Source organism: Anguilla anguilla, chromosome 12 (genome assembly GCF_013347855.1).
Source record: "Anguilla anguilla isolate fAngAng1 chromosome 12, fAngAng1.pri, whole genome shotgun sequence".
In the NCBI taxonomy this organism is placed as follows: Eukaryota; Metazoa; Chordata; class Actinopteri; order Anguilliformes; family Anguillidae; genus Anguilla; species Anguilla anguilla.
The window spans coordinates 26,242,384-26,255,241 of record NC_049212.1 but is presented as its reverse complement, the minus strand read 5'-3'; the positions used below and the strand labels follow the sequence as shown (position 1 = coordinate 26,255,241).

General features: G+C 43.3%; 1 protein-coding gene across 1 annotated transcript; it reads right to left on the bottom strand.

The window, feature by feature from the left end:
- Positions 1-7,937: 7,937 nt before the first annotated feature.
- snrpd2 (small nuclear ribonucleoprotein D2 polypeptide) lies at positions 7,938-9,939 on the bottom strand. The gene is made up of 3 exons (XM_035384121.1): positions 9,813-9,939; positions 9,063-9,242; positions 7,938-8,650 (listed from the first exon to the last, which is right to left on the bottom strand). Coding segments are annotated over exons 1-3 (357 nt in total). The 5' UTR covers positions 9,815-9,939; the 3' UTR covers positions 7,938-8,475.
- Positions 9,940-12,858: the final 2,919 nt, after the last annotated feature.

The window sequence follows — 12,858 nt, the reverse complement described above, 5'->3', positions numbered from 1 at the left end:
GCTTGTCTTATATTACCACCTTGTTTCGGCTGCTTTGAGCTCTCAGGACAGACGCACCCTGAACACAGAATTCCCTGTACTCATGTCTCTCATAGCCCCACACGCGTACAAACGCGCCCGCCCGCACAACGATTGTCCGTTTGTATGAATAGAAGAATAAGGTGATGCAGGTTACGTTAAACGAGCTGGCAAGAGTAAGAATGCGGTGTTTTAGAGAAGAAAATCTTTAAATCCAATTTACACTCACACGCACACACACAGACAGGTAGCCATTAATTCAATAATACTTTTCTAAATAAAAATGACTGATGTAATCTATCTCAGTTCAATGCATGCAGTGGACTGCAATGGCACCTGGACTGCAATGGCCAGAGAGAAGTTTGCCTGAAACTACACACTTATTGCCTAAATGTACACTAGCACATTCTCTGTGCAGGCACACATCATCAGCCTGTCTCTATCAGAATGGAAGAAGCCCACTTCGCCTGAGTAGTTGATGTAATTTGCATACATTCTTAATCCTGGGTGGCATGGCAGTCCAGTTCAGTTTAATAATTATGAAAGGCAATAAACACACACTGAAAGGAATTCATACACACACACACACAAACACACACACACAGAAAATCTTGCGTGTCAGAACTTCACAGTATCACAAGAGCATTGAACAGCTCCTTAAGGATAATCTAGGCGTCCTCATCACCTGCTGGCCTAACCTGGTACTACACTTTGCAGCTCTGGAACTGTAAACAGTTTTAAGCAATTATATAAGATTATGTTAATTAGATAATCTACATTCCCTCAGTAAACTGACTGTTTAGTATAAGGAAAGTTTGTGAAGGAGAAGGGTGAAGATTGTGTATGGGCATGTGTGTGTGTGTGTGGAGGGAAAGGGGGATTCACAAATTTAAAAATGCTTCAGAAAAGTGCTTTGTTTGAATGGGTCTTTTGCTGTTTGCAGGATGTGTGGCATAGGGCAGTAGCTCCTGTGCCATATGCAAATCCTCCTGCATGGGTGGGGGTTCGATCCTGCCCACGGCACCATGTGAGATATCACCTACTCTCTGTCTGTTATCTGCTCTGATTTCTCTGAATAAAGCAACAAAAAAAATATACAAAGAGAGGATGGGCCTGTCTGCTCTCCTTTCAGCTTTTGTCATTGAACAGAGGCTCACTTGGCTTGTTGACAACTCTTTTTGGGGTTTAACTCAGTGCCCCTGTTGCTTTCTTCAGCCCTGTAGTGCAGCCTCTGCAGTTCATCCATGTCTCACTGGGTCTTACCCTGGCCAGGAGTTGCAGCACACATCAGTGACAGAATCATTGATGGCTGACGTCACACGTGGAAATCCAACCACCTCTGTGGCCTGTGTAAACAGAGGTGCGAAACAGGAAGTTGGGGGCAAACAAGGGAGTGAGAGAGTGTCATCTTTGTGTTATGACCCAATCCCCCTGAGGCCAAAATATGCCTGCAACATGGCATAGATAAGGCTAGGAAACACAGCAAATGCTACAGTTGCATAAATAGTGATGTCTAACCTAGACTCGTCCACAAATGTCAGTGAAATGGAATGAAATGGAGGAGGGAGTTTATTACAATAGACATCCTTACTGATCTACCAAATCACCCCCTGCTGCCTGGAGACCTGCTCTAATACAAAGAATCCCACTGCTTTGTCCTCAACTGCAGCACATGTAACGTGTTTATGTTCTGTGCTGGCCTACTTCCAAAGCAATAAAGAGAAAATATAAAAATGGCAGAGGAATGTTTCGGATTTGATGGGGAGGGGGGGGGGGAGAGGGGGGCTGCAGTTGTGTGATCTGGGCTGGTTGCCAGGCAGAATCATCAGCAGGAATGTTGAACTGAGCCCAAAGGAGCTGACCCGGACCAGGTTCCTGACCCTAGCCAATTCCCGGGCCTGGGGGGGGGGGGGCATATGCAGACAAGCAAAGTGTGAAAGCAGTTAAATACAACTTAAACTGCTCAGCTGAACAATTCCCAGAATCAGACATAATAAAGGTATCAAAAATAATAATGTCCTCTGCACCCCCCCCCTTACTCACAGCTAACCAACTGTTAACATAGGGGAGGAAACCTCTTTCATGCTGTCCTCTCTAAACAGCTGGCTGTCTAGCTGATATGGCAGTAGAGTTTTGGAATTTCTTCCAGGGATGAGCCTTTCCTATACAAAGATGTATAGCTGGAGGATATCTTATTCTTTCTTATCATATAGCAAATAACCAGAAACAATGGACCTCACTCACAAAACTTTTCTTAAATTATTTTTACTTTTGTTCTTAAAAATGTTTCTATGAAAAACCAATATGGGATTTATGCGCAATCCTGTTGTGTGATTAGCATAAGGAAACAGCCATGAACAAATACAGACAAGAAAAAAATTACGAATGCTGAAACATTTGTGGAAAAGTTCTTACACACAGTTTACAAACAAATATGATTATATGCATGTTTCGTGAATGAGGCCCAATGACATCACATATTTTATGTGCACCATGCCCGTTTTTACTCAAAACAGGGTCCACACTGCAGCCAGTATCAAATATACTGTATACTGACATGCTGATAGTAAAACTGACACACTGGCTAGATCAAAGAACCACATAGATGAAGCGCAAAATAGAAACTGTTTACAGCAAAATACTGTTTCCTACCCTGGAGGAGATTCTCTCCCTGCCCTTTGTTTGCGTGTGTAATCCAACCCGCAGCCCTCCAACTTTTTCTTTCATTTGAGTTACAGAATTTAAATAAACTGCATAAACTTTGAAGGTTTTTTGAATTTTATTATTACAGATAAGCAGATAGAGACTTTGTTATGAGAGATAACGTCCATATCATCTGACCAAGAAAATGACACTTTGAAAAATTGTTTTCACAGTGCGTTTAACGACTCACGCATTTAGCTGAAGACTACAAAAAGTTCCTCATATCCATAATGATACAGTAATGTATATCTTTCACATGGGTTAGATCTAAAAAAAAAACTGAAAAATGTATCATAATCCAGCTATTTTATCACTTCCTGATTGCATTTAAAATACAAGTTCTGAACTCATTGCATGGTGAATGCTCTGCCTGAATAACTCTTCAAAAAAACTCCCAGTTCCTTGTCTGTACATATAGGGTGATTGAGACCATGGGAATACACTCACCCCTACAAGCACCATGGACTCTGGCTCATTACACTTACTTGCTCACAATTACAATATCATTCTACAAAGAACTTATGACAGATTCCCCCCACTTCCAGTAAGTCCATCATAATTTTACTTGTGCCCAATTACAATGGACATATACTCAAACACAGAGTCACAGTGCTATAGGCTAGAACACACCTGGAGAAACACAAGGCTACAAGTCTATTTTCTGGCATTGAACTACAGAAAGCATTATCTTGCTCAAGGTCATCTTACTTTTCTGACATCATCAAGCCTGCCAAGGACAATCCCAGGTTCCTCTTTGCCACTGTTGCTCAACATACATTTGAACAATTTGTACTATTTGTTTCACCCCACACTCATACTGTTTTTGTTACAAAAAATATGAATTTAGAAAACAAATGCAGATAATTGTGTCTGTAAATGCAACACATTGGTGGGTCGAGTTAGTGAAGACTTCACAGTTCTTCTCACTGACAGAAAAGTATGAACCAACCAAAATAATTATGAGCTTCTATATTTGTTGATCCTATCCCCGTGTAGCTTACCAAAAGCTATGCCAACAAATTTTGAACACTGTGTATTTATGAGGTGTATGTGCCCAGCTGTTTCAAAATAACTGGTAGGTTTCCTAGGTGACACGCTCAGATTGACACTTGAGCTTCTGGCAGTGATCTTCCCCAAGGTCAAGAATAGAATCCTAATTGTAACTAGGAACCAGCAGGGTCATGCAAATTTGATCACTGTTGCCACGGAAGGGAGGGTTTCTGTTCATAGGGTATTTCCTGCCTAATCGCACAACAACTAGTCGATATGTGCTTGTTTTTTTCCTGCAACATCTCACTGCAGTCACCCAAAGCTTACTCTGATCTCTCTGGAGTTAAAGTCATGCAAGATCTCCCATAAGGTTGTGTGTCATAAATGTGAATTTGTTTTCTTAAACTCTGAGACCAGAGGTTAAAGATCTTAGTTTAATTCAAGACCACTGATGTCTCCCTGGGGTCTTTTGCACAAAAACAAAAAACCCAATGGTCTTCTTCCATCCTCGAAACAGGAAAATCTTACAAGCTTCCTATTTTAGAGATACAGAAAAGCTCATCAATGCTTACGTCTCTTTAAGACTGGACTATTGAAATGTCTTTCTATGCTGTAGAACAGACTGCATTTTCTCCCATTTCCAATAAGACAACAAGCTGCTGTGAGTACTTGGATCAAATAAGAAGTAGGCCTTAGAGTTCTCTGCCTTGTTTTGAATGAACAGCAAGCTCCTTCTCATCTGATCATCTGATAACAATCTCAGTCTGAGGCAGCTACCAGCACTTTCATCCTTCAGAACTGAAACAGTTAAAACTCATGTTGGGGGTTGTTAATACAGTAGGCCCCACATGAAGGAGTGACTCACCTCATCGTGTGTGGGAATCAGAGATGTGTCACCTTGGTGTGGTCTGAGGCACGATATGATAAAGCTGTCACATGCTTGCTATTAACCGCTTACCACACAAGGGCTTGGGACTTCCTTTCCCGTTTCACCAAGTAGATGTGCAGCTTGGTTTGAGCTTGTGAATAAAAGACAACTGTAAATTGTGTGGTTACAGCTTACTGACTTTTCAGGTTAAATCTTAAATAGGATTTCACTTCATGGTTTTCCACCCTTTTCTTTTTGATTCCTCAAGAATTCTTTTTTCATCTTTCTGCCTGGACCGCAACAGTGGGGCCAGCCCTACAAACGCGAATATGTGACTGAGCGACTGAGTGATGAAGTTACACAATTGGTCGGCCGGATCATGTGTGTTAGGTCCAGCCATATACTAGGTTTTAACCTGGTCTTATTATGCAAAAGAAAGACGTTTCAAAAGGATACACCTCTCTGTCCACAGATGTGTAGCATTTGAAGTTCAAACTAAATTATAAACTAGATCCAGTTAAAACTAAAACTAACAAGACTAGAAAACCTAGTATATGGCTGGACCTAACACACGTGATCCGGCCGACCTATGGTGTAACTTCATAACTCGGCTGACCAATGGTGTAACTTCTACATCATAATCATCATTCTAAATCATACTTTAACATAGGATGTTATGTAAAGGCAGAACAATAATGCCCCCTAGTGGACCGGTACATTGCATTATTACTAACTACCACCAGATGGTGCACAACACATATTTTTCAATAAGCTCCCTAACCTGTGCCAGTGTGTAATATAATTACGCTAATGAGCTGGGATCTACGTTACGAAACGTCATTTCTCCCATATTATGTACTGTGGCCAGTAAAATAACAAGAGAACAATATTTAACATTTACTGCTCACCTACCCCTCCTTTAATTGTGACTATATTCAGCATAGGACTGTGTCACATTGTATTCTATAACACATTGGCAATTCCCTCTAATAATTTCAAGCTCTGCACAGTTGCAGTGCACCAATTCATTCACAATAAGAAATATTAATTTCAAATACAATACGATTCCAGAGCACAGTATGATAGTAACCGTACGCACTGGTCTTCTGAATTAGGCTGTTCCTAATGGGGGCCGAGGGCTGACCTCTGCTTTGTGACTCTGTGTGTTTTCGGAGTTGTCGGTCGCGCCCTCTTTCACTCTCTTGCCACCTGCCCTCGCGGCGCTGACACCCCGACTATGGATCTGCTTGGAAACAAACTGCGGCGTCTCCGGTTTCCACGCGCGATCGATGGCGGGTGCGAGCCGCGCGCCGGGAAAGGGTGTCGCGTTGCATTTAGGGGAGAGTATCGACGCTCGCCCGATCGCTATCACCATCACACTTCCCCCCCTTATCGCTCCTTCTGCCCCCCTGCCTGCTGAATAAAACATAGCCCTTCATAGACCCCAATATCAGGAGGGAGAGCACTTCTAGGCGTTTTGGGTGGGGGGGGAGTGCAGAAAGTGATCAAAGGAAGTTGGAATGACTCTCCTTGACATTCACACACAGGAAGGGGAGCTTTCGAGTCGCTTCTCCAGTCACCGCCTAAAACCCTTTGAAATAAATACCTGCTCCCTGGCAGCTGCCTCAGCAGTGGGGAAGAAAGTGAATGACCTGCATATCACGGCACGTTGAACGCGGTGTGAACCCAAATCCCGACAGCTCGAGTCTGCTCGCGCTACACTATCCAGATCCCGGGGAAAAGAGCCCCACCTGAGAGAGATAAATCAGGGGCTTTGACTCGTCCTCCCCGTAGATCCCACAGGTGCGGCAGCCCCAGGGCAGCCGTACGAGGAGGGTGGGCCGATCACCCTCCATAAGACCCAGAATACACGCGCTGGGAGGCTGGGAGAGGACGAGGACAGCCCCAGGCTTAGCGGCTGCACTAGGCCGGGACTGGGAGAGAGAGAACACAGGCGTGTGCTGGGGGTGTACGGACCTGAGGCACAGCTGCAGGTCAGAGGAACACCTGGATGGATCTCTTATCCTGGGAACCGGCAGAGGTATTCTCACTCAGGAGACTTTTAAAGGTAAATTTCAGGCCTATACAATCTCTATGTGCACCACTCTGAGAACTGCATACACTGGATGCGTTTTGTCCGATACAGTCTTCTAAAGTTGCAGTGGACTTAACACATCTGCTAGATATTGTTACAAAGCACCCTTCAATAGAATGAAACAGATGAAACTACGCACTGTGCTGTACAGAAATAGAGATAAGGAGGGAAAAAATGCCAAAGGGGGTCAATGCCACACTGATCTGTGACAACATGCAGACTTCAGGGTGTAACACAGCAGGGAATTCTGAAGCTCTGGGAACAGCCTTGAATAACAGCTGTAAAAATGTCTGCAAGAAACCCAGATGCTTAAATTCACTTATAAAAGACATCCTGACACAAACAAAAATTCTGTAGGTTGGTAACAGGAATTGCTAATGGGGGAATACCGTACTGCAGATGAAAACAGCTATTAATTGATCTTCAGTGCTCTGAAAATTTTTTACCCCATTGGTCCGTAATAATCTCCTCTCAATTCATCATACCTGAAATATTTACAGCAGTATAAAAACAAAGGGTTCTCCACCCTCCAGAAGTCCACCATAATTACTGACGTACCCCAGGCTCCAGGCTTAAGGAGGGCAATTAATTTGACATAATTTCACTCAATAACTTTGGCTGTATAGGGAGGCCCTTGGAGGATAGCTGGTGAACTCTGACCCCCAGGCACCCAAGCACTGCCTGATCAGGTGACACCAACCAGTCAAAGGCCTAAGAAACATGTGCAATGTTCACAAGGGTGCATGTCCCCAGTTCCAAACTACAAACCCGTACCTTTGCAGACCCCAATATGTAGCCGCAGTTAAGCGAGTGAGGTACACCGCCCGCAGCTTGCGACCCACGAGTGCAGTCGCGGGAGCGTAGATGGTGTTGGGCCTCAAAACTGGAGCGGAGGGACGGAGGGAGGGACACACGGCGAAGTGGCAGTCAGCACATCTGGTCTCATCAATAATTCAGGGGGCTTTAAACGGCAGTTTGTCATGTATCGAGCGGTGCCTGCTGAAATGGACACCGACACCCAAGCTGCTACCCTCGGAAATGGGGGTGGGCAGGTGGGGGGGCAGCGCAGACAGGGCAGCGATATGCCACACAAGAAGAGGGAAAGGGGTAAAGCACAACAGGATACAACTTTCTGCCCTCTACCTGCCTCTCGTCACAGAACACATTTTAAAATCGACACGTCGTCCAAGATACCCCTACGAACCTTACCTGCACACTGAACTAGAGCCACGTCACTGAGAAAAAGATGACAGGAAACAGATACAGGCCAGAGGTGCAGCTCACAAATTTAATTTGACAGTTTACACCAAAGTTGTGCACAGTCCCATTGCACGGCCTTTTCCTTACTAAAAAAAACAAAACATCAGCCATTGAGCCTTTCCTTTACAAAACCAAACAAAAAGTTACAAATTTCAATGAAAACACCTCCAAATCTTCCACTTTTTGGACAGCATTAAACAGCTGCAGAATTACTTTTCTATAAAAAACGCAAGTGTAGAGCTGTCAATCAGACAACACATCTCTAAATCTGACTTCTCCATTCATGTGTTAAAGCTGGCCACACATAATTACCCATAGTTCACCTGCAGAAGGGGGGATGAAGGGGTTAAACCAGGACAACTGTCCCAGAAGGCCTTACTAAGGGGCAATCCAGGAACTGAATCCAATGGTGAAGCATTGGGCTGAAACTAACAGCCTTGTGATATCAACATCCATTTCTGTGAGGGGACGGGGGACAGGGGGGGGGGGGGAGTGGGAAGCGGAGGGGTGGAAGGGAGGAGTAATGGCGGGAGAAAGCATTTCATTTCCCAGTGATGAGGGGGTTCCTCAGCACCACGATGACGGAATCGCCCCTCAAAAACATCTTGGAGATGTAGCGGTCCTTGTTGACCGGCTTCGATTTCTTCTTTCCTTTGCCACTCTTGGGTACCTCGGTCCACATCTCCTTCACGTTCTCCAGGACCATGTTGCAATGCCTACGCACACCATGACAGAGCATTCTTAACCCAATTCTCATTTCAGCTTTCCATTTATTTCGGTTACCACAGCAGAGGAGACTAGCCATCAGCCAAATGAACAGCAGACTAGAAACTGATGCATAGATCAATGAGCTGTTAGTGACGCCATTTTAGTTGGCCTTTCAAAGTACAGCAGCAGCAGGACTCTGTCAAAGAAGGACCATCGTGTGAATGGTGTATGGTGTTATGGTGAATTCTGGGTGGGTTTAATTATGTTGCACTTATGCTCACTGGTCTGAGTGAGTTGCTCACTTAAATAGTTGATGAACAGTGGGGTGACAGTGTAGCATAATTTTTTTTAAATGGCATGTAGCTGTATTCGAGAACTGTACTATCACCAACTCTGGATCATTTTGCCACCTCTAGTTACCTGTCGAAAGCTTTGACGCGACCCAACAGCTTCTTGTTGTTGCGGCAGTTAATGAGAACTTGGGTGTTGTTTTTGACCGACTGGGTGAGCACAGACAGCGGTCCGGTGTTAAATTCTTCCTCCTCTCGTTTCTGCAGCTCCTCCGGAGTCATCTCTGACTTGGGCTTGTTTAGCAGACTCCTGGAGAGAAAGATCGAAATAAATTATTAGCGACTGAAGCTGTTCAAAAAGCCAGAAGCAGCTACAGGAAGTAAACAGGGGCACATTTTGTAGTGTTTGTAGTGTAAGTTATATGATCACACTTTTCCATACAAATCGATTTATCGGATTTCATTCAGAGATAATCTCATACATTTCTCCAGCCAAACTTCTAGCAAGAGAAAAAGTCTTTGTGCAAAGACTGTGAGCCTCGAACCACCCACCACAGAAAATTCACAGCGGCAGCACGTACACCGTTTTCTTAAAATTGGCCTCGATCCATGGCACAAAAACCTCACAAGACAGTTAATAACGTAAAATACAACGGAATATCAACATCAAAACGATGAAAATATAGTGAAGGCAAATAGGTAACAGGATATATTTTTAAAAAAGTGTTTCCCGCGGGTAACTTGCAGGGCAGCTAGCACCACCAGCTAACGTGATAACAGTACAGAAGAAACCGCGATTATTTATAAACAGAAAACTAGCTTACAACGCACCATTACTCCACTAAAACGATCATTATTGAACACATATTTGTATACTTACATTTTTGTATTTTGACTGAACTATTAAAAATTGTGGCTGGAGAAACGCGTCTGACTTTCCACAACTCTCGTTCATTCAACGTTTCGCCTTGTGCTGTTTTACGACAGCTTCCGGGTAACCACGTGAGTGCTAATAGGGCTTCCGGGTGAATCTTTTTATGATGAGTACACCAGCAATATTCAGATTCATGACACCGACGAGAGGTTTATCCCCGAAAAACTAATAAAAAAATAATATAAACAATGAAGAAAAAAGGGAAAGTGTTTGATAAACATACTGGTCATAGCCTACACTACTGGATTTTTGAACCATTTACTTATCTTTGTAATTATTTGTTGTATTGTATGTATTTATTTTTTCAAAAAGTGGAACTAAACTAAATATAGAAATGAGTAATGGTGTACGTGTGTGTGTATATATATATATATATATATATGTGTGTGTGTGTGTGTACTGATTTAACTCTCTACTCCACATTTTAGATTGGTTTCTTGTAGAAATTACAGCACTTTTCATAAATAGTCCCAACATTTCAGGGCGTCATAACGTTTGGGACTAATGGCTTCACAGGTGTTTCTGAATAGTTAGGTGTGTTCAGTTGTTTCCTTACTGCAAGTATAAGGGTATCTAGAGTATCTTTCAGCATCTAATTTTGATTCCAGCCTTTTGATTGCCTTTTGAGTCTGTTATTGGCATTGGTCAACATGAGGACCACAACTGTGCCAATGAAAGTCAAGAAAGCCATTATGAGGCTCAGAAATGAGAAGAAGAATAATTTAAAAGTCAGAGACATAGGCCAAACTTTAGGCTAACTAAACCAAACTGTCAATCCACATCATTAATTAAATACAAGAGTAAGTAAGAGAGCTCCGGTGAGCTCCAAAATCATATATATCATATATGCAAGCCTATGCTTGATTTGTTATCTGTGAAATGTGTTTAGAGGGCAAAATCATAATGCCTGCAGTCATAATCCTTTTTTGATCAATCTGCAGAGGGGGAGAGTACAGAGTTACATTATAAAAGGTGAGAAGTCACTGGGAACAGGTAGCCCTTTGTTGAAGGCAAGAACGGTAAGAGAAGAGAAAGTTGAACAGAGAAGAGCAGCATGAGAGAGGAAAGTGGGAGTGAGTGGAGCAGAATTAGAGCAAGCAGGCAAGACAGAGCGAGAGACTGTTTAGCTTTCAATGTTTAAACGCTTGCTTTGGCAATATGTACAGTGTTACGTCATGCCAATAAAGCCATTTGAATTTGAATTTGAGTGATAGAGAGAGCTAGTGAGATAAGCAGAGTGAGAGGAGAGAGTGAGGTGGGCAGTGTGAAAGTGAGATATGGGAGAATGGGAAAATATTTTGAAATAATGGAGTACAAGGTATCATTAGGATCACTGAATTTAGGTCACACACCGCTTGGTTACAATAGTTTTAATTTGTGCTGGGGTAATTTCTCTTCAGTTAAAACCAGACGTGACAGTAATGAAACCAGCCAGGACATGCTGACTGTACTATCCTCAGCCAGGTCCTGGCATACAGAGAGTATCACCTCTGAGTAGAGACCAGACTTATTGAGCACGAATAAGTCTTAAACTCATTCTATTATGCCATTCTGCAATATCCATGTTTCTCTCTCTCTCTCTCTCTCTCTCTCTCTCTCTCTCTCTCTCTCTCTCTCTCTCTCTCTCTCTCTCTCTCTCTCTCTCTCTCTCTCTCTCTCTCTCTCTCTCTCTCTCTCTCTCTCTCCTTCTCTCTCTCTCTCTCTCTGTCTGTGTGTGCGCACCTGTGTGTGTGTGACTGTATGTATGTGTGTGTGTGTGTGTCTGTCTGTCTGTGTGTGACCGTGTGTGTGTGTGTGGTCTGACCGCAGGCGCCCATTATATGTGCCTGAGGGTTTCTGGTGAAACTCAGTGAGACCTGCCTCAGTCCCACCCAGCACAGCTCAGATTTATCATATCCACTCTGCAGGAAGGGTGATTTAGGTGTGAGGTGTGGAGTTATTAGTACTGTTTGACAGAAGATGTTATTTATGACGCAAATTAAGTCCAAACAGTATTATATTACAGCTGCCCTGGGACATGCCAAGCTCCAAATGAACGCTTTCCTTATCTTCTTCTGACATTCAAATTTCTCTCTCTTCTTTGTTTTCTATTTTGAAATTATCCAAGGCAGATATGAAAATATTGCTGTTGCCGTGGTGTCTGTTGCTGTTGCTGTATCATAGTGTAGGAGTCAGCTGTTGCATCATGGGAGATGTCTGTATGGACAACAGGGTCTCAGCTAGTTAAGGACAGGCTGTGAGATGCCTCTTAGGTCACAATAAATGGTCTTTTGTCTCACTGGGGTGCTCATCCAAAGATATGTCACCCCTCATGTCACTGTGGATCTCTTGTTTTTTTTTAATTAAGAGCATCTGCAGCATTCTGGAGAAAGGTGAGGGAAAGTTCACAAGGCGGTGATGTCATGTGCTAGTGTAACCTTAGAGGTGGATCAATTCAGTCATTCTCACTGAGTAGTCTACCTTCCCCTCCACTTGCACAACTCTGTGACAGCTTCATAGAACACACACATGCAAGCACACACACACACACACGTACACACACAGGAAAGCATAAACACATGCATTCATGTACACAAACAAACACACTCATGCATGTGCACACACACACACACACACACACACACCTGTAATAATGTAATGTTATGTAATACCTGTTTTTAAATATTATGATGGGATTTGTTTTTGCATCTGCACCTGCAGCCAAGAAAGCCATTTATCTGCTACTTTGATCTGAGGCCACAACTGAAAACATGAGAAGAGGAGACTGGGGTATGGAGAAGATTTATTCCTTGATTATCCCCCAGGCCTCCTTAGCCCATCCTATCATAAAATGTCTGTTGGGCCCTTGAAAACCCTGTTTACTGACTCTATGAATCATGGAAGGCTCAGTTACCACAAACCTGCACAGCAGAAAATATTTGGAGTGGGATTAAAGACGAGTTCCTAAATGCTGGTGGATGGAGATGCTGTTCTGGAATGTATGGACCAGCTT

Excerpts from the sequence above, each read along its gene's own strand:
- snrpd2 (XM_035384121.1), bottom strand. Across the intron at positions 8,651-9,062 it reads CGCGTCAAAGCTTTCGACAG|GCATTGCAACATGGTCCTGG; the intron begins GTAACTAGAGGT and ends TGGTGTGCGTAG.